At 43.0% G+C, this 18,943-nt stretch overlaps 1 protein-coding gene across 2 annotated transcripts in view; it reads left to right on the top strand.

Annotated features, from left to right (window-relative positions):
* The first annotated feature begins 1,844 nt into the window (after nucleotides 1-1,844).
* susd5 (sushi domain containing 5) overlaps nucleotides 1,845-18,943 on the top strand; it is a 28,438-nt gene continuing 11,339 nt past the window's right edge. The window contains exons 1-5 of one of the 2 annotated variants that reach the window (XR_003929018.1): nucleotides 1,845-2,012; nucleotides 3,490-3,667; nucleotides 9,576-9,685; nucleotides 11,706-11,894; nucleotides 12,485-15,947. Coding sequence is in view for 1 of the 2 variants with exons in the window: in XM_030064489.1 (XP_029920349.1) it covers nucleotides 1,922-2,012; nucleotides 3,490-3,667; nucleotides 9,576-9,685; nucleotides 11,706-11,894; nucleotides 12,485-14,418 (2,502 nt within the window). In the remaining variant the exon portion in view is untranslated. Of the gene's footprint in view, nucleotides 2,013-3,489; nucleotides 3,668-9,575; nucleotides 9,686-11,705; nucleotides 11,895-12,484; nucleotides 15,954-18,943 lie in introns of those variants that run through there. The other variant, XM_030064489.1, reaches the window with a different exon arrangement.

The following is an 18,943-nucleotide window of genomic DNA, read 5'->3' as shown; positions in this document are numbered from 1 at the left end:
CACCAAGAGGAAGGTGATTATTAGAAAAGAAAAAGAATCAGAAGGGAACTAAAACTTATAAAACAGCTAGGGACTAGTGGTGCTGCAGGAACTAGGAGAATGATGAAAATGGAAAAGGTGGGATGTGAGAGAGAAAGAGAGATGGAGGGAGGTGAATAGGTGTCATTTCTCAAGAGGTGTCACTCCTCATGGGACTTGTTTGTTTTTAATCCTAAGTCAATTGGTTACTTTTTTCCTTTTTCGTTTCTTTTTCTTTGTCATACATGCAGACATACAAGTGTGCACACATTCGCTTGTATACATACCGACTCCAGTCTCTTGAGTCTGGAGTCTAGTCTGAGTTTTGTCTGCAAATTTCTCTCACTTGAAATTACACCCATCGTCTTTCCCGCTGCAGGGAGGAATCCTCCCTCTGTTACCTCCCCCTTGCCTCCTCTTCTTCCTCTATTGCTCTCCTCGCTTGGGACAAGCTGTACCCAGTGCACAGACTTTAGCTTTCCTTCAGGTGTGGAAAAAATTCTCCATTATCTTGTCTCCTGCACAAATGCCCGTGCGTCTGTCTTCTACGGGACAAGCAGATGTCAGAGTAGAGCTGTTTCTTTTCATCTCTAGTCAACTGGAGAAAAGTAAAGGCCCCAAAACTCACACACAGGATGACTTCTACCACTACAAGGTTGACCCCTAGCCCTATGCATACAATGTCTGTGTGTCTGTGTGTGTGTGTGTAAGAAAGAAAGAGAGATAAAGAGGGAGATGTATACATGTCTATTTATTTAAAAGAGCATACAATATGAGCATACTGAGATAGTTCGTATTTTCTGTGTACAAGACTTAAGTATTTGTACAAATGTTGCTTTATTGGTGCATTTACTGGTGTAGATCCAGTATATACTGGTACTGTCTGTGTTGCTTATCTCCACCTGCAGACTGACTGAAACAATGACCGGGTCCTCCAACCACACAGTTCTATATGAGCTATTGTCATCTACCTTTATCTCACACTCCAAATGGGACACACGCAGAGCAAGAAAGAGGGAGAGAGCGAGAGCACTAGCAGAGCTGACTAATCACCCCAATTACAGTTATATGCTCAAAGGATCAGGTTCATTTGGGTGTACTAAAGCTGATGTCCCCTATTAGGATTTGGGTGTTAAATTTTGTTTAAATAGCAACGCAGTGCTAATGTGTCACTACTGGACATATGGACACACCTCCTGCTATGTGCATTTCAATTTTGCAGTCTGGGCATTCAGCTGAGTCTTATCTTCAATGAGTGAAGTTATGTCATCCCGCTGTCCACATTGGCCTTTTAAATTCTTCAGGGTGTAAGGTAATGTGGATGAAACATGCCAGCATATGAGTACCCCATGACTCCTCCAGGGTGGACTGGACTGAGAAATTAATGACAACTGGGTACAAAACCACCATGCTCTCTCTCTCTCTCTCTCTCTCTCTCTCTCTCTCTCTCTCTCTCTCTCTCTCTCTCTCTGTGCGTAAAGGCGCGCTTGTTGGTGATGCATATAGCTCCATAGCTCGTGCCTTTGCCCACCTCTCAGATTCTGAGCCGTGACGTATTTATTTTACAGTGGCACGCTACTTTTCGCGCCGGTGCTCTATCTGCTCGCGAGGGCGACTATTTGGGGAGCTAAACCGCGCCTCGGTCTCGAACCGTTTCTTTCCGTTTGCCGCCTCCCTCGCCAACAAGCTCACCTTCCATCCGCTCAGTCCACCTCTGCCATCAGGAGGGAAATAACGGGACCGTTCTCGCTCTCTCTCCCTCTCTCTCTCTTTCTCTCTCTCTCTCTCTGTCTGCCATCACTCAAGGCGTTACATTTCTGAATGCAAATTCCTGAGCAAAACTTTCTGGAGTAGCTTTTCAACTTTATAAAGGGAAATTTCCACCGAAGGCGCAGAAAAAAAAATGCTGGGACGTTATCACCAAAATTTTGTTCTGTCATCCCTGTTTGGATGCTTGGCTTGTCTTGTCGTGGCCTCTGTCGTTAGTGCAGACGGTAAGTTTATTTTTGAACCATTCCTAACCGAGACACTAGACTAACAACATCCGGACCTGCAGCACGAACCGTTACGCAGAGCGCTCCATCGGATGCGCGCGGGCAAATGGGTGGCACCTGGAGTATCAGTCGGTGCGCATCCCGATTACCGCCAGCCGTCATCCTGTCAGCACGTCTAAAACCTATATTCCACAGTCATACTGAGTATACAACGCGTTTTATAAACAATAGAGTGGTGCGTAAAAGGCAGGATTGCCACGGGAATGTCTGATTGCAGCTCTGTTTGGCCAGCGTTGCGCGCAGTATATCTCTCTTTTCTAGCCCTTTTCAGATGCAGTTTGAGTTGCCACAAGTCTAATTTAGATGATTTCACCTCGAGAAAACAAGACTGAGCTTTATCTTTGAGCACATGAAAAATCTTCGAAACGTTTAAAACATTTTAGCAACTTTTAAGTTTGTTTGGTTATTTCCCCTAAAATCACAGCCCGCAGCATAGACATCATTATGTTACTGATGATGGTAATGATCGATGATGATGATGATGATGAGCTTATGCATAAATTCAGCCCACCACTCCTCACTCACACCTTGAAGCTTTATGTGAGAAAGTAGCCTACTTAAGCTTTTCTGACAGAAAAACCCTCTTTAATCGTATACCTCTAACCTCAACCTCTTTTCCTGACCAAGATGTCTGATAGAAAGACTCAGGGGCTGATTTTACACATGAGCTCATGATGATGATGATGATGATGATGATGATGATGATGATGATGATGGTGAGGGTGAATATCCATACAGTGTTGGTGCTGTATTGCAACGCTGGAAAGCTGTTTTGATGACAGTTAATCCCTCCGTCTAACAACTAGGAGGTTGAGAAAGTAGACCTGGCCAAAACTCACCTTCCCTGAATTCTGCTTTATACATTGATGTGGAAATGTATTCAGGGTATCTCTCCATTTTACACCGATCCCCAAAACAAAAGAGATAATTTTTTTGTTCAAATCTCAGATCATGTCACCTTGACTCAGCAGCAGCTGTATGTTCAAGCAGCAGTTCCAGTGGGTGTCTTGACATTTGGGTAGTGCTATGATCATCCTTAAAGCCCTGAAATATCATCCATTATTTAAAAAAAAAAAAAAAAAAAAAAAAAAAAAGCTCATCAAAATGCAAAAAAAATATAATATATTTAACAATAAATTCAGTTGTGGTACCCTGACACTGTCTCTCCATGGGTCTCTCTTAGTCATGTTTTCTTTATCTTCATGTGGGGAGACATAAAAGATTGATGAATGTTATTCTAAGTTATAACAGCCCAATAAACATTTTTGACATTTTTTGGCTGACTCATTATGTGTCGCTGGGTAAATGTATCCTTGTTCCATCCACTCTATCATACTTCTGTTTCCTGCCAGAGAGAGAGGGGCGGGTGAAGAGGTTTTGCACTGTGGGAACATTATTCTCTACTCCCTCTGCACAGGTCGGCTTTTCCTGTTGGACCTGAGGAACTCCTCTGACCTCCAGAGTTTCAGAGATGCTGAGCGGGCTTGTGCCACCCAGCATGCCCGCTTGGCATCAGCAGAGGAGCTCCATCATGCTGTGGTAGAGTGCTCGTTCTCTGCATGCACCCGTGGGTGGCTTTACGGGGGCACAGTGGGGTAAGAAACAGGATTTTTACATATATATATAAATGTATGTTTGAGTGTGAGGGAAGCCAGTATTTTTTCTTAGATATGTAAGAAGGAGACGGTGGGAGATGTCAAAGTTCAGATTGTGTGTGTGTGTGTGTGTGTTCTGGAGAGACAGATGCACACGAAAATGAGGCTGGAGGAAGGGAAGAGAGAGCGGGAAGATAAGAGAGTGACACATTTGAAAGGAGGAAGGCGAAAAAGAGCGAGAAAGAAAGATTGAAAGAGTCCTCTGTTCCTTCCTGAAGGAGGAGGGAATTCTGAGCTGGGGTGTCATGTCGACAACTGCCTCCATTTACACCTCTCATCTCCACGGTAACATGACACACTGCACCCATGGACCCGCGGAGAGAAACAGACAGATAGACAGACAGGCAGAAAGACAGAGTAGCGTTGATGGAGACAGGCTTCTTGTCAGCTTCTTTGAGGTGACTGGCAGCTTTTATCCTCTGCCTCAGAGGCACTTTGTATGCACAGAAGGTACTGCAGACTTGTGGCATCACTGTACATGGTTTGAAAAAAAGGTGATTTCAGGATTACTGGGAAGATTGTGTTCAGTATTTTTTGGATGATAATGTGAGCCAGTTGGTTTCAAACTGAAGGTTTGGCAGCCAAAGCCAGCTGCAGACAGACTGAAATAGCTCCCTGAATTATTCTGGAGAACGGTGGCTTTAACAGATGAAAGGATGTTCACTGACCAGTCCTAAATTTGTATAAAGGTGCTGGTTATGTCATGTTCCTCTAGTCCTCCAAATACCTTCAGAGTTAAGTAGACTTAATAAGATATCGTAGTCTAATAGGTTAGCAGTCTAACAATGTGCTAAATGTTGGTTTATTACATATATCGACTTATTCTGTATGAAAAAATGTTGAAAGACATGACGTGTCCTTTCTAAACTACCTTATATAGGAGAAAGCTTGACAAGCAGCAGTGTGGACATTGTGTTACGAAACTGAACCTGTTTCAAAATGGCGGCTGCCCTAAAATGGCTAAGGCGGATGTCTGGTTGGAGGGAGAGTAGACACATTTTTGATTCCTGTGTTGGCCAGTGGACATCAGCTTTCACACCCTCTTACCATGTTTCACAGTGTATCATCCATCTATCTCTCTGTCCGTCCGAGGCTGAGTTCACCTCCATCCCTTCCTCTTTCCCCACCTGAACTCTGGTCGTCCCTCTGCTCTTGTGTTGGTGCGGAAAATGGAAGTTAACAGAAAGTAGGCCAGAGGTGTTTCATGGCGGCCAACATTACCTCACGGACACTTTATCTCTCTTTTTCACTCTCTCATTTTCTTACGTTTCCTTCGTGAACATGTGAACATGAATGCAAAAATACACTCACACACATACAGACATTCACACACGGTTCCACTCCCAGACATCAACGCCTGCTGTAGCTGCACAGCATCCAGCGTGTCAAACAGGGATGTCTTTACTCAGGAAAATATTCTCTTGCATCGGATTAAGCTTCCTCCTTTTCTGGTCTCTCAGACTGAGACAGTTATGTTGCCTTGTAATACTTCACAGTGCCTGGAACTGCCTTCATTTGCAACAAGAGTATCGTAACACATGTCGCGTTTGGAGGGGTTATGTGATTATGTGCACAGATGCTCTTGTATACACATTCACTGTGATTTACAGCATCATCATCAGGCCGTGTCAGAAACAGCAAGATTTGAATCCAGCCTCTCTCCTCACTTCCTTCCTCTCCAACCTTCCATCTTTTTGATGTTTCTCTGCACTTTCAGCCACGATAACCCCTCTCTGCCACCCAGTATCCATTATTGACCCAGGTGGTACGAGGTAGAAGAAGGTGCAGGGTTTTGTTGCAGAGGCAAATTGACAGATTTCAGACTTTTAACTGTGCATACTGACGCACTAAGCACAAGGATAGCAGGGCCGTATACTGTGAAAAGGGACAATGCAAGGCTTTTAACAGTAGCAGAGTATATTTAAATGTACGAAATGTATGAAATTACAAAAACAAAATGACAAAAAAAAAAAACAACAACAATAACAACAACAACAAAAAAGCTGAATAAGCATGTAATTTATCAGCAAGCTGGGCAAATCATGTGACATATTCTGTAGAGGTCACATGATCCATGTCACACATCGTCAGATAAAACAGTTCAGCCGCTTACAGAGGGTGCACCTGCAGGAGTCAGCAGTGGGTCTCTGAGTTATGTTCAATAAAGAAACTGTGTGTGTACAAGTATAGAGTCAACACATGTTTACCACAACTCTAGAGAACCCAAGAATGAGAACTATGTAGAATCTACTTTCTATAAACAGACCCTATATGTAGAGTCTGTAGGCAAGGGACAAGATTTTGGTTTCAGAGGTGCTCTGGTCTCCACTTCCGTTTCCGTTGTAGTCTGAGTGGTTTTATGAAGGTAAACAGTCCGTGTGCGGAGCAAAAGAGGCGGAACGCATTGCCAGAAATGTCATCTGGACCTTAAACACCTACACAATGTTCTCTGTTTGTGGAAGTGGACCCATGTTGTACTGCAGTAATGTACTGTGGTCACTGTAAAAAGTTCGCTGTTTGTGTATTGTGTGGAGAAATCTTGGACTTGTGTAATAAAAGAAAGAAGCCGTTCCCGACTTGTTTCCGGCAACATCAGAAAACCTGACAAAATTGGCCCTCACCCCCAGAGGCTAAAAAATGGCAAACTCATGTTTTAAAGGTGCACTATGGAAGTTGCTGAGGGTCAATATAAGTGAGACATTTATATTCAGCTGGCAAACTGGCCAGACTGTGTAGAATCAGCCATCACACTGTGTGCTTAATTGAAGTTTTTTGCCCGTTGAGTCTAAATTGACCTCACTTATATCAACCCTCTGCAACTTTACGTAGTGCACCTTCAAACCATATATTATTCGAATGCTGATTTCCATCATTTGTAACTGTACCTGGCACAAACTCACCCCTAGCTTAACAATGAGAATCGTACCTCGCTGCTTTTTGAAAATGTACACGGTCATATACATCTTCAAATTGTCCATTGAAAAAGAAGGCTGCAAACTGTGCAACAGTGTACAATAATACATCGCCTTGCATAGATTTGTACATGTTTGTGTAAGTTTGTATTATATGCAAAATACGAATATATGTTACACAAAATTCATTGTCTTGAATACGCCTTTATGTCGCTGGCTGATTTAAGTTTCGTCATCTACAATTTTCCAAGCCGTTCTCTGTGATGCTCTGTGGAAGCAGACCCGTGTTGTACTGCGATGATGTCCTGTGGTTATTGTAAAAAGTACTTCTAAACATAGTAATGAACTGGGATTGTTCACAGCGTCTAAGGCGAACAAGAAGCTGCAGCAAAGTATCAGTTTCTCGACGCTAAAGCTGGCAGCGAGGTTATGCTATATAAATTATAAATATGCACATCCATTCATCGCTCTCAGTTACATTCCTCATTGCTCAGTCCTTTTTGTTTTTTTCTGTTTTTTTCTCCCACAACCTACAGCTTTCACTTGCTGTGACCCATGCCCTCTTCTCTTTCTCTCTTCATCCTTCCTCTCTCTTCAGCACCCCCCACACCCACAATTGAACTCAACAAATCAGGGTTTCAGTTTTCTCCCAGAAGTCCTGTTAACCCAGGTCCGTCCCGGTCCACCCCACTCATCCGCTTTTCAAAATGATTTTTTGCAGCCTCACCGGGGCTTTTAAAAGCTACCGGGGGAGAGTGTAGTGAGGATCAGGTGAACAGAGATCCCCTCTCTGTAGCCAGCACATCCTGGGTTTGAATGGTCCATCAGTTTCTCAGACAGAATTGATCTCTTCACTTGCTCCTGTGCGGTCGTAGTTGTGCTGTTTTGACTTTTTTTTTTTTCTCAGAAGATTTGAGGCGATCATGGCGCTATCCTGATTTAATTTTCAGAATTGTATTGACATCATTTTTAGCTCTGTTACATAATACCAGGCCCTTCTCAGATACACATGTATGCCCGCACACTCTCTCACACACACACACACCTGCTATAACACCTTGTTCCTACCTGTCAGTCATTCGGCTACCCCGGTAACCAATCACAATATTATTGGATGGGTGGTGTCCTCAGTGGACAAAATTAACCCTCATCCCTCAATTTCACACACACAGACACACACGCTCACACACCCTTTGGTATTTTCCTGTAACAGTTATGTCATGTAAGGTGAGGGTTTTGAGAAATGGCCCTGTGTTCAGGTGAAGACTTCTCCGCCTTTGAGAGGCCAGTCTGTCTCCCCGTCTCTCTCTCTCTCCCATACATGCAGTCACTGCTGCCTGACGGAGCTCCAGTTTAATGTGAAAACAATCTTTGTGTTTTTTTGTCTCTCTTGGAGTGTTTTCCTGGCGATTTTCTGTCTTACTGCCCATTTCTCCCTCTCAGACTTTTGTCCTTATAAGCTGAAGTTAGCATGGCACAGGCATGCTGCATGACTCACACCAGTTCTCACAGTCGCACTGCGCTGCCAGTCAGATTCTTTCCGACTGCTGATGCTTTGATTAACTCAGTTACACAAGTGCACACACACTCATGCACGCACGCATGCACACACACACACACACACACACACACACACACACACACACACACACACACACACACACACACACACATAGAGGTACACATGCAGTCTTTTTCATTTAATGATGTGTAACCCTTCAGTAATTTAAAGGATTATATGTTGTCACTTCTTTTAGTAATTCTCAGAAATTTGTCAAAATTTTCTTGACTTTTCTTTCCTCCATGTGGTTGGTGGGTGCTGGGAACAACTGTGGGAACATGAACGTTCAATTGGCCCAAAAAGCCTGAGTCACTCTTATCTGTTGCTTTTGGAAGACAAATGGGTTAATGATGCCATAACTTTGGTAATGACATGACAGTAAAAATATACTAGCCACTCAACATTTTTAGCCACTTAAAAAGCCTGTAGGCCTTGGGCACCGATCATATTATTCATTCAGCTCCTGTGAATCTATCAGGTTGACGATTGCCCTGTTCTTGATCCTTACTAACCCTTAGTGTGCTTTACAAGGCTGACTGCAACTTAATGCTAAGTGAATGATAAGTGAACAGCCATTCCTAATGGGCCATAGTATCATAATATTGTGCTATCAGCTACAACTGCTGATACTGCACCATGTCTGAGCCGTGACGTGTGTGTGAACTCTGATGTCATGCTGCAATAATATTTGAATAAGCATCAGATCTGCTGATGCCCAAGAGAGCAGCTAGTCTGTGCGTGTGTGTTCAAGTTTTAAGTTTCAAGTTTATTTGTCAGATGTGCAGAACAAGAAGCACTAGCCAAGGAACGCTCACTTAGCTGACTTCTCTTGAATAGCACTATAAATACAACAAAATATGCAGTTATGTAGTCAAAATAAATAAAACAAATGATCACTGAAAACTAAATAAAGGCAATATAAACTACATAGACAACAGTCAGTACAACATACATAAAATATGATATGAACAGTACAGACCATATTGTACCTGTATTTAAATTATGCAGTTAAAGTACATAAGAACATTTGTACATATGAATACGTGTAAATGGACCATATCATCTCTGCTCTGGGTGTGCAAATAGGTGTATATACATTTATATACCTGTAAAAGGTAAAAGTAAATACAAAGAGAACATAGAACATAGCGTGTGTGTGTGTGTGTGTGTGTGTGTGTGTGTGTGTGTGTTTGTGTATGCACATGTATTTGTGATGGTTCCCATTTGGATACATAGGCACATAGTCCTGTTCATATACTGTATGTGTGATAGTAAGAGGAACTCACACTGCTCCTTTATTCTACCTGTGTTCTCTATCTATCTATCTATCTATCTATCTATCTATCTATCTATCTATCTATCTATCTGTTTCTAGGACTACTGTGTGTAATATTGTGGGCAGCACACTGAAAGCTGTAGATGTGAAAACAGAAAATGCCACAGAGGACACCACGCACCTGGACGCCTTCTGTGTCAAAGACAAGGGTCAGTACACTCAACATGCACACACACACACACACACACACACACACACACACACACACACACACACACACACACACACACACACACACACACACACACAAACAGACAACACAAACACATGCATGCACTCATAAATCTTAGCATATATTGTGTGTGCTCATTTATCCTGACCTGAAATGGCAGTGAGCAGTGGTCAGAATATGAATGGATGAGGTTTGTGTGTGTGAGTGTGTGTGTGTGTGTGTGTGTGTGTGTGTGTGTGTGTGTGTGTGTGTGTGCATTTCTTTTTCCTGAAAAATTTACTGAGGTGTGAAAGAGGCTGTGTTCCTACTTTCCTTCCTTCTACCTCTCTTCTTTCAGCGCTCTCCCTGCTGTGACTGTGTGTATGTGCGAGCGTATAGGTGTGTATGGATGCATGTGTGTGCATGCGCAGGTCTTTGCGCATGTCCATTTGAAAGATTTTATCCAACTTTGTTTGTAAATCTTCCTGTCTTTTCATGATTGTGTCTTTCATGATATTGTATTATCCATAAATGTAAGCTGTACTGGAGTAGAAGTGAGATTGTACACACCTTTCCACTGGCAGAGATCTGACAGAGGAAGGGCCAACGGTTGGTTTTGGAGCCGACCATTATTGGACGCCACCCAGAAGAGGTCTCTAGTCTTTCCTCATACACAGTAGAGCTACTGTGGCTGTTTGTACACCACACACCCTGAGGCTGGAAAGAACACTGTGCTATGGGAAGGACGGTCGATACCGAACCACTTAATGCAGAGGAAAGCAAAGATACAACCCCACAGTTTGGGCAAGGGTTACGGTTACGGTTAGGGTGATGCTAAGGGTTGGGATGATGCGGGTTTAGAAGTGTGAGGTGTCAGCCAAAGTTGAGTTTTGTATTGATGCACCGCAGGGCAAACTATTTTAAAATTCCCCAAATACTTTGCCTCTACTATGATAGAAAACATGGACAAGTAGGTGTTTTCACATAAACAACTCAGTTCTGTCGGTTACAGCATCATCTGTAACGTAAATGTACGGCTAAATTGAATATTTTATCGCCAAAATGTCAGACAAAGACATCACCTGGTGTTGATTGTTCATTGTTTTAAAACCTCTTCTGATAATATCTAAAATGTTTTACCCTTACACCGGTGTCATTGGTAAGACCATTAGTTGAATTATTAAGGTTCTGTCTTACACCAGTAGTATTATAAGTGTTTCTCACAATTATAAGCACATTTTCAAAAAAAAAAAACAAAAAAACTTGTAGCTTGAAATATTCTTATCTATTTCTTTTGGAAGACAAGTTGGCTTGTAACATCATTAGCACATTTCATTATATAATAGCAGAAATATACCATTCAGCCAACAGTTTTAGCTGCTGCAGCTTTTATATCACTGTATCTGACACGGTGAAATATATACTTTGGAACATTTTTAGACAAATGAAGTCTCAAAGAATAACTACACAAATTTCACAGACGTCATATTTGAGTTGAGATAATACAACTGATAACACAACTGCTTACAAAGTGAATTTATTTTATGTATTCAGACAGTTGGAAAGTGGGGAAGGAGACAGGTCAGCCAGCAGGGGCACACATGTCGCACACAGAGAATAATTATAGTCCTTTATATTATAGTACTTCATGTTTGATTTAGTTTCATTTATTGTAACATATTTTGTGGTAGCTTCACTCTTATGTCTTGGGGCATTGGGAGAAGATGTTTTGCAGGCTTTAGAGTCATAAAAAGATAGATAGATGCAATTTTTTCAGCATTTTTTTCCCTTAATTAGGTCATTCCCCAAAAATCTAGTACATTGGAGTGGAAGTGTTAACGATCAGAGGTTTGTTGGCAGTCTTGGAAAACCTTTTTTTTTTTTTTTTTTTTTTTTTGGCCAGAGATAGATATTGTTGATAAATTCCAGTAAAATCCTTTAAATCAACACTTGGTATGATCCTTTTGGTTTTTTTTGGTCTTTCACATGTTTTGCCTCTCTGTGTTTGTTGTTGACAGATGTGCCTTGTGGCGACCCTCCATCCTTTCCAAACACACGCCTCCAGGGGCACACAGGATTTGAGATGGGCGATGAGCTGCTGTACACGTGTGTGCCAGGTTACGTCATGCCCAGTGGGCACAATGCCTTCAGCCTCCTGTGTGACAGCTGTGGAGAGTGGTATGGACTAGTGCAGATTTGTGTCAAAGGTAAGAAGGTGTTGAAAATGTTTATGCTGGACAGAGAGACAGAGATGGAGAGGGCGAGACACTGGGAGTGCCCCCTCCTCTTCCCCCCAGCCTCATCAAAGCTCTGCGCTTTGACCTAGACAGGAGGTGGCTCTGAGGTCACCCTCCTCACTTCCGTGCTTGTTAACTACTAACTCTGTTAAGTGACTGGTGCGTGATTCCTGGCTTTTGAAAAACAGAGTCTCAGTTGTGAGCTGGGATAAAAATGGCTGCTGTGACACCTCTGTGTTACATGCCATACTATGGCCCAGTTCACAGTGGAGGGAGAAGTGGGCAAAAGTCATCTATGAAGGCAAAAAGTCTTTGTCTGTGATCAACTAACAGTTTCAGGCGAAGAAATCCTGTCTGTACTTTAAACTGCTCCCAGATGATCAGAATATAAATGTTTTCTTTGGGGTGTTCCCATTTAATCCATCCATCAATGCAGATGTTCTGCATGATTCACATATTTTGCTTTAGTGAGGTGTGACACTTTCAAAAACTGACTAATTAAATGAGTTTTGATCAAAATGTTGACCAGGCATCTTTGTTTACTCTTTCTGCTTTCACAGATGAGACTGAAGCTCATGTAGACTATGAGGACAAGTTCACAGATGCCTACGGTGAGCCAGAGGACCACAACAAGAAGGGGAGACCAGAGGAGGCTCATGGTGAGGTGTACGAGGAGGTGCATGGAATGGCACACACAGAGGAGAAGAGGGGTCAGGAGCAGGAGGACAACTACAGTGTAGAAGCAGGAGAAGAACATCAGGACCAACAGGGAGAGGAGGAGGCAGGAGGAGAGGAGATTTCTGTGGATGAGGAAGAGGGTGGGAAAGTGGAGGGAGCTGTGAAAGAGGGGGAAGGGGAGGAGGATCTGGCTGTTGAGGACTCTACAGCACATCCAGGGTGGGAGCAGGAGAGGGAGGGGGTGACAAGAACAGAAGCACCCGTCTCACTGCTCTCCCAGAAACACCTCTTCTGGTTCCCTTCTGAAGCCTTCCAGGATGAGGGACATCCTGCCCCCACCGATCCAATCACACAGACCGCCTCTGAGGGTGAGAACCGAGTCAGAGCCTCAGGCGCCCAATCAGAGGAGAGTAGAGAGTACGACAGCCAAGAAGCTCACTACCAGCATCCTGTTGATCCTGATCACGAGCAGCACAGCTATGGTGATCATGACAGCCACCATGACGACCGGGATGACCATGACGACAGCCACCATGATGACCGAGATGATCATTTGAAGCATTACATTCCAGCTCAACGCAACGACCTGGACAAGCACAGTCGCTATGGAGATCACGACGGCCATAATGACCACTATGACATGGGCGAACATGAAGATGAGCGGGATCGCGTTCACTACGGCAGCCAGGGGGAATATGATGATCAAGATGAGAGTTACAGTGAAGATCATGACCGTGGCAGCTATACTGACCATGACGATGTGACTGAAGACCATGATGACACAGACAGAGAACATCCAGACGGCTCAGAGGAACATCCAGACCACGATGACCATGATGATGGTGAGAAACACTATGGCCTGGGTGGAGAGGAAGACAGTAGAGACCGTTACGATGAGTACGATCACAGTGATCATGAACATGATGATCACGACAGCTATGAAAGCCATCACAACCATTATGGCCATGACGATGATAGTGATGGTGACGGTCATCAGCATGTGGTCTTTTCTGTGGGCACAGATGAACGACAGAATTTCACCCTTGAGCGAGCAGGCGGAAAACCTACAGCCACTACAGATGAGACCTGGTTGGACGGCTACCCTGTCATTCCAGAAGAGGCGGATAAAGGCGGCTCCACAGAAGAGGAGGGGGGACCAGAGGATCATGAGAGAGAAATTATTGTTGGGGTGACAGACAGACCGAATGATTTGGAAATGAGTAGCTCCATCCCTTACACCAGCTTCCCAGAGGCCACTGTGTCCGCCACCATGGAGCCCAACTCTGAGCAGGACCGAGTTGAAGGTGTTTGGCCACACCTCCATGCCTCTTCTCCCACCCCTGTCAGCACCGAGCCCTCAGACTCCCCCTCATACCTCGACACCGAGGACTACGACACACAACATGTAACTCCCACCAGTTCCTGGGTGGAGGATGCTACCGAGCACCCCTTCCTTGATCACGGCCCTGCCCCACCCATGCACGATGATGACATCATCACTGGGACCAGAGGAATGGAGGGGCACACTGAGCACAACCTGACTGGTCAGGTCGGGGAGAGGGGCGAGGTGGAGGGAGAGATGGGTGAGACTATGTGTAACGGTGATGACTGCCCGCCCCATCCTCCCACTTCCTCCAGCCGAGGTCCCACAGTGGCGGCCATCATTGTGGCGGTGTGTGCGGTTGCCACGGCAGTCATCGTCGGGGCATGGTGTTACCGGCGGCGACAGCAGAAGAGCTCTGTGTACGAGATGAACGGGAAGGGCCAAAGTCAGAGCAGACATGGCCAACAGATAGAGATGCAGCAGAAGGTGTAAGAGAGAGATGGAGACAGAGGAAGAGGGATGGACAGTGAAGGGCTGCAGAGACACTGGGGGGCGGAGGGAAGAACTGATGCAATGGAGCATGGGGAAGGGATTTGGAAATGGGCCACAGATTTGGAGGATTTTGAAAGGAAAGTATGGCCCCTCACCTTGTTAGACATTACTGCAGATCTCAAAGTTTTTGGATAGGTATAAAGTGATGGGCTGTGCTACAAAGGAAGAACACAGGTGCTTATTTACATGCTGAGGGAGATATGTTAAAGCATAAATAAGAGTTCAGTCTTAACCATTAGGTAAGGTAAGCAACTGCCTAGGGCCCCCCAAAAAACCACGGGCCCCATATAATACAAACTGAATTCATGCCAAAATGTTTTTTCACATTTATTATAGTAAGCTCTAATAACTTCAAACAAGCAAACCAACTTCAATTGTATTCTTGTTTGAAATTGAACACCCCCTCTTCTCTTGCAAATATGGGCTTTTCCATATTTCATATTTCCCCTCTCTCACTGCGCAGATACAAATGAAATGTGCTGGTAGCAGTGCAGAAAAAGTGCAGAACAGAAACAAATGAATTAGTCAGTTGAAGTTTAATTACCATAATAAATATGAAAATATCTTATTTGCCTGGAGCAGAAGATGATGTTTGGTGGCTTCCTCGGTGCCACACACTCCCACAGTACACTGAAACTGTGAAGGCAACATTTTGTCCAGTGGCTGTGATAAGGACAAAGGGTGTAAAGTGTGTGTGCAGAGGTGGGGGTGGGGGTGTGGGCAGGTCTTTGCCTAGGGCCCCAAAATCACTAAAACCGCCCGTGGTAGTTGTGCTTCACCTACTTATAGGTAATATGGAATTTTCCCTATCTCTGTTATACCTATCCAATCATTTTCATAGCTCTCGTATCGAGTTTGGGAGGTCGAGGGGTTGTTCCTGGACTCGACTCAGGCCAGGAGGCTAAAAAGGGAGACTGGTGGTCGGCTAACCACAGCAGAAGACATACCCTCCTGAAAATGAACTGAGACTTCAACCTCCAAAGCTCTTGGACAATGTGGTACAGATTCTTTTGTGTTACTTTGCTATCATTTTTGTTATGCTGACTTCTGCCTGACTGCTCAGTTTAGTGTTGATTTAGCTGTGTTGTTGTTCTCTATCTCCGGACAGAGGACGTCTTTTCTGTTTTCGTTTCTGAATATTGTGTTTGTAAAAAAAATATATAATAATAATAATTACTCTTCGTGTTACTCCATAACAAGAGCCCAGAAGTTTAGAACACTTCAGATCGTCGCAGCAAATTTGGGAAGATGGTCAGGAATGAACAACCTGGAGGAAAAAAGATATTGACAAGGGATAGGAGAGGTGCGAGAAAGAGGGATGATTGCTGGCGGGAGAAACATTTTAAGACTTCCTGCCTCTATTGGTTTTGACATTCAGCCGGTGAGAGGTTTAGTGGGGGTGTCCAGACTGCAGACTCAGCCACTGTGTGTGTGTTTGTGTGTGAGAGAGAGAGAGTGTGCATGTGTGTGTCTGTCTCAGGTCAGTGCGATCTGCCGGTCAGTGGTGTGTCGTGTTTGAAGGTTCTCACTGAGGAGACCGGAGTTTGTACTGAGGGACGCCGCTGGCATTCAGACCAACTAGAGATCAAACAATGTGGTGCTGCCACGGCAACAGAGAGAAACCTGCTATTAGACAGTGACAAACACTGACCTGTAGCTGTAGATACTAGACAAACACGTTCTTGATTCGTCATTTGTCAAAATACAATATGAAATGTTATAGTTTCAGCTTTAAGAACTAGAAATAGTCATGAATAATCTGAATACTCTGGGTTTTTAGGTCATGCCAAATTACACTTTTTTATTACACCTGAATAGTTCAAAGAAGAAGAAAGTCTCTCTTTAAAAAAAAAGTAAAGATTTGTGTTAGTATATATATATATATATATATATATATATATATATATTCACTCTCTTTCATGCTGGAACCAAATCCTTGATATGGTCTATAGTTTAAAAAAAAAAAAAAAAAATAGAGCCTAGTAAATGTAAATAACTTCAAATAGCCATTAGGAGAGTCATACACTTAGAGATTGTACTGTATAAAGATTAAAACTTATCTGACATTTATGCAAATAACTTAAATAGAAACTGCTTTATTCATAATTGCTGTCAAAATGGATGGTGGCTGGCAGCCAAAGATCTGGTGTCATCAGTTTGTTTGTTTGTTTTTCTTCATACATATTTGTTACTGACACATCATTTCACATGCAGTATGTCCTCGGCTGTTTTGTAAAAAGCATTGCGTATCTCATGGCGTTATGTTTAATCTGTTTGTGGAACCAGCATTTGTTGGAGCTGGGTGGGTGAAGTGAATCACGGTCAGTTCCTTTCTAAACTTGATTTCATTGAAATTGAAGTGGATCATTTTATTGAAAGCATTTTTTGCATTAAAAAATCAGCTCTATTTTCACAAACCTGATTTGATCCTAACTGCATGGCGAGGATGAGAGAGAGAGTACATATAGAATATGTGATGGGAGCCTCTGTTTTCTGTAAATATGAACCTCTTGACTGTTTCCAGCTGCTGTACATAGCATAACATGAACTTTAACAAGGCAGACAAGCTCAGCTGGTATCACACAATACCTCTTCAAGTCTCATCTCCGCTCTCTTCTAAATTTACTCCACTGCCCTTTAACATACCTACCATTCCACAGCGCTGGTGATACACAAGTACTGCACTTAGTACCATGACAGTCTGCTTCGGCTTTGAACGGGCTGGAGGCAGCGGTGGCCATGTTGTTGCAGATTGTCAAGCAAACAAGGTATCTGGTTTCACACCAGATTTATAATGACGCCTGAAGTGAGTGATTGCAGTCGTCAGCTGTGATAAAGTGCTGACTCTGAGTTTGGCCTCATGTCACAATCACTTGAGTGTGTGCAAAAATGTGAGAGAAAAAAAAATTAAGGCTGAAAAGGAAAAGATTTACCGGTGCTGACTGAGTCACATGATGGTATCTGTCTGTTTCTTCTTCATCTCAAACAGCCTGATGTGTTTGATGTTAGGATGAAGTGTGTACTGTATATGTGTTGTCTAGGTCAAAATAAACTCCTAAACCTGTGACTCTGTCATCCTTATTGGGCTAGATATATTAAGGGTTATTTATATTTTACCTTAACACCTTAACAAAAATACATGGTAATATATTGGAAAACATAGTACAACATATTAAATCGCATTTTTATTGGAAGCCAGTGCTTTTTATTTTCAGTATATTACAATATACATATGGACCTTACTATTACATGTAAAAATATTTTACAATAGAGGCACAAATTATAGTCAGTTCTGACATACAGTAATTTTATGAAATGTGAATGTGAGTTCCCATGAGTTACCAAAACTCCTCACTCTTACTCAGTGTGGATGAACATACAATATGTATATTAAATATGTATGAAACAAGAGTATTTTTCCTGATAATTATTCATCACAGTTAACACAGGCTAGAGAATAGAAGAACATTTGCTTTCTTAAATCTTTATAACTAGTAAACAACTAAAAAATAAAAACACTAAATAATTCAAAATGTTGACTTCATATATAGGAAAAAGGATTTTCTTTGGATAAGAGTAGGCACTGTCATAAGCAGTGTAACGTGTTGTTTCGACTCAGGGTTAGTTGGACACTTATTTTCATTGTCCATTGTTTTTGCCAGTCTGTGTGAGTGTGTGTGTGTGAGTGTGTGTGTGTGTGTATGTGTGTGGGAGTGTGTGGATCTGCTTTGGTCACATCTCAAGGTGTGACTTTGACCTGTGACCTCTAGTCCTGAGAATAAGACTTTTATCTTTACTTTAACCCGAGCCCTCTCCTGTCAAATCATGTGTTCTGCTTGTTGCTGATGTGTTCTAAAACTGGCGGCAAGTAAACGGTGCAAAGAGAGGAGCTAAAATATGAAATGTATGATAAGGAAAAAGAAATAAAAACAAGAAAGGTAAAGGTAGATAGGAGTGTGTGCGAGAGAGAGAGAGAGGGAGAGAGAGGATCCAGATAGTGGTAGACAGAGACAGTATGACAGAGAGAGAATGTTCCCCTGTGGGTTTCTGACACCACTGTGTGACAAACTGCACAGAGACTCAATGTTCAAACATTATTAAACAACTCAGTGTTCTCTCTGGCGATGCCTGTGCTCAGCACAGCCCCGGACCCCGTCAGGTTTCATCAAAAGGAGCCTTGCAAACACCCCACCACTCCTTCAGCTCTCCGTCGCCTCCTTCCAGTTACGCTCTCTAGGACTTATTGGTGCTCGAGTGTAAAATCAATGGACTGAAGTGATTTTGTTCCCGCAGAGTCACGTCCGCCAAACAAGCAACTCCACTGTCCAACAACACTGTAATGATCACTCAAGAGATTTGATATAAGACAAGTGATTTTTTATTTATTGTAAAAAACGGCCGAGACAGCAGACAATTTCATCGATAGACACAATCGATTCACAGTGGAGGAATAAAGGCACAAAAC

This window comes from Myripristis murdjan, chromosome 11 (genome assembly GCF_902150065.1).
Source record: "Myripristis murdjan chromosome 11, fMyrMur1.1, whole genome shotgun sequence".
NCBI classification, from domain to species: Eukaryota; Metazoa; Chordata; class Actinopteri; order Holocentriformes; family Holocentridae; genus Myripristis; species Myripristis murdjan.
Note: the sequence above shows the minus strand (reverse complement) of the source record. Positions and strands in the feature narration are given on the sequence as shown.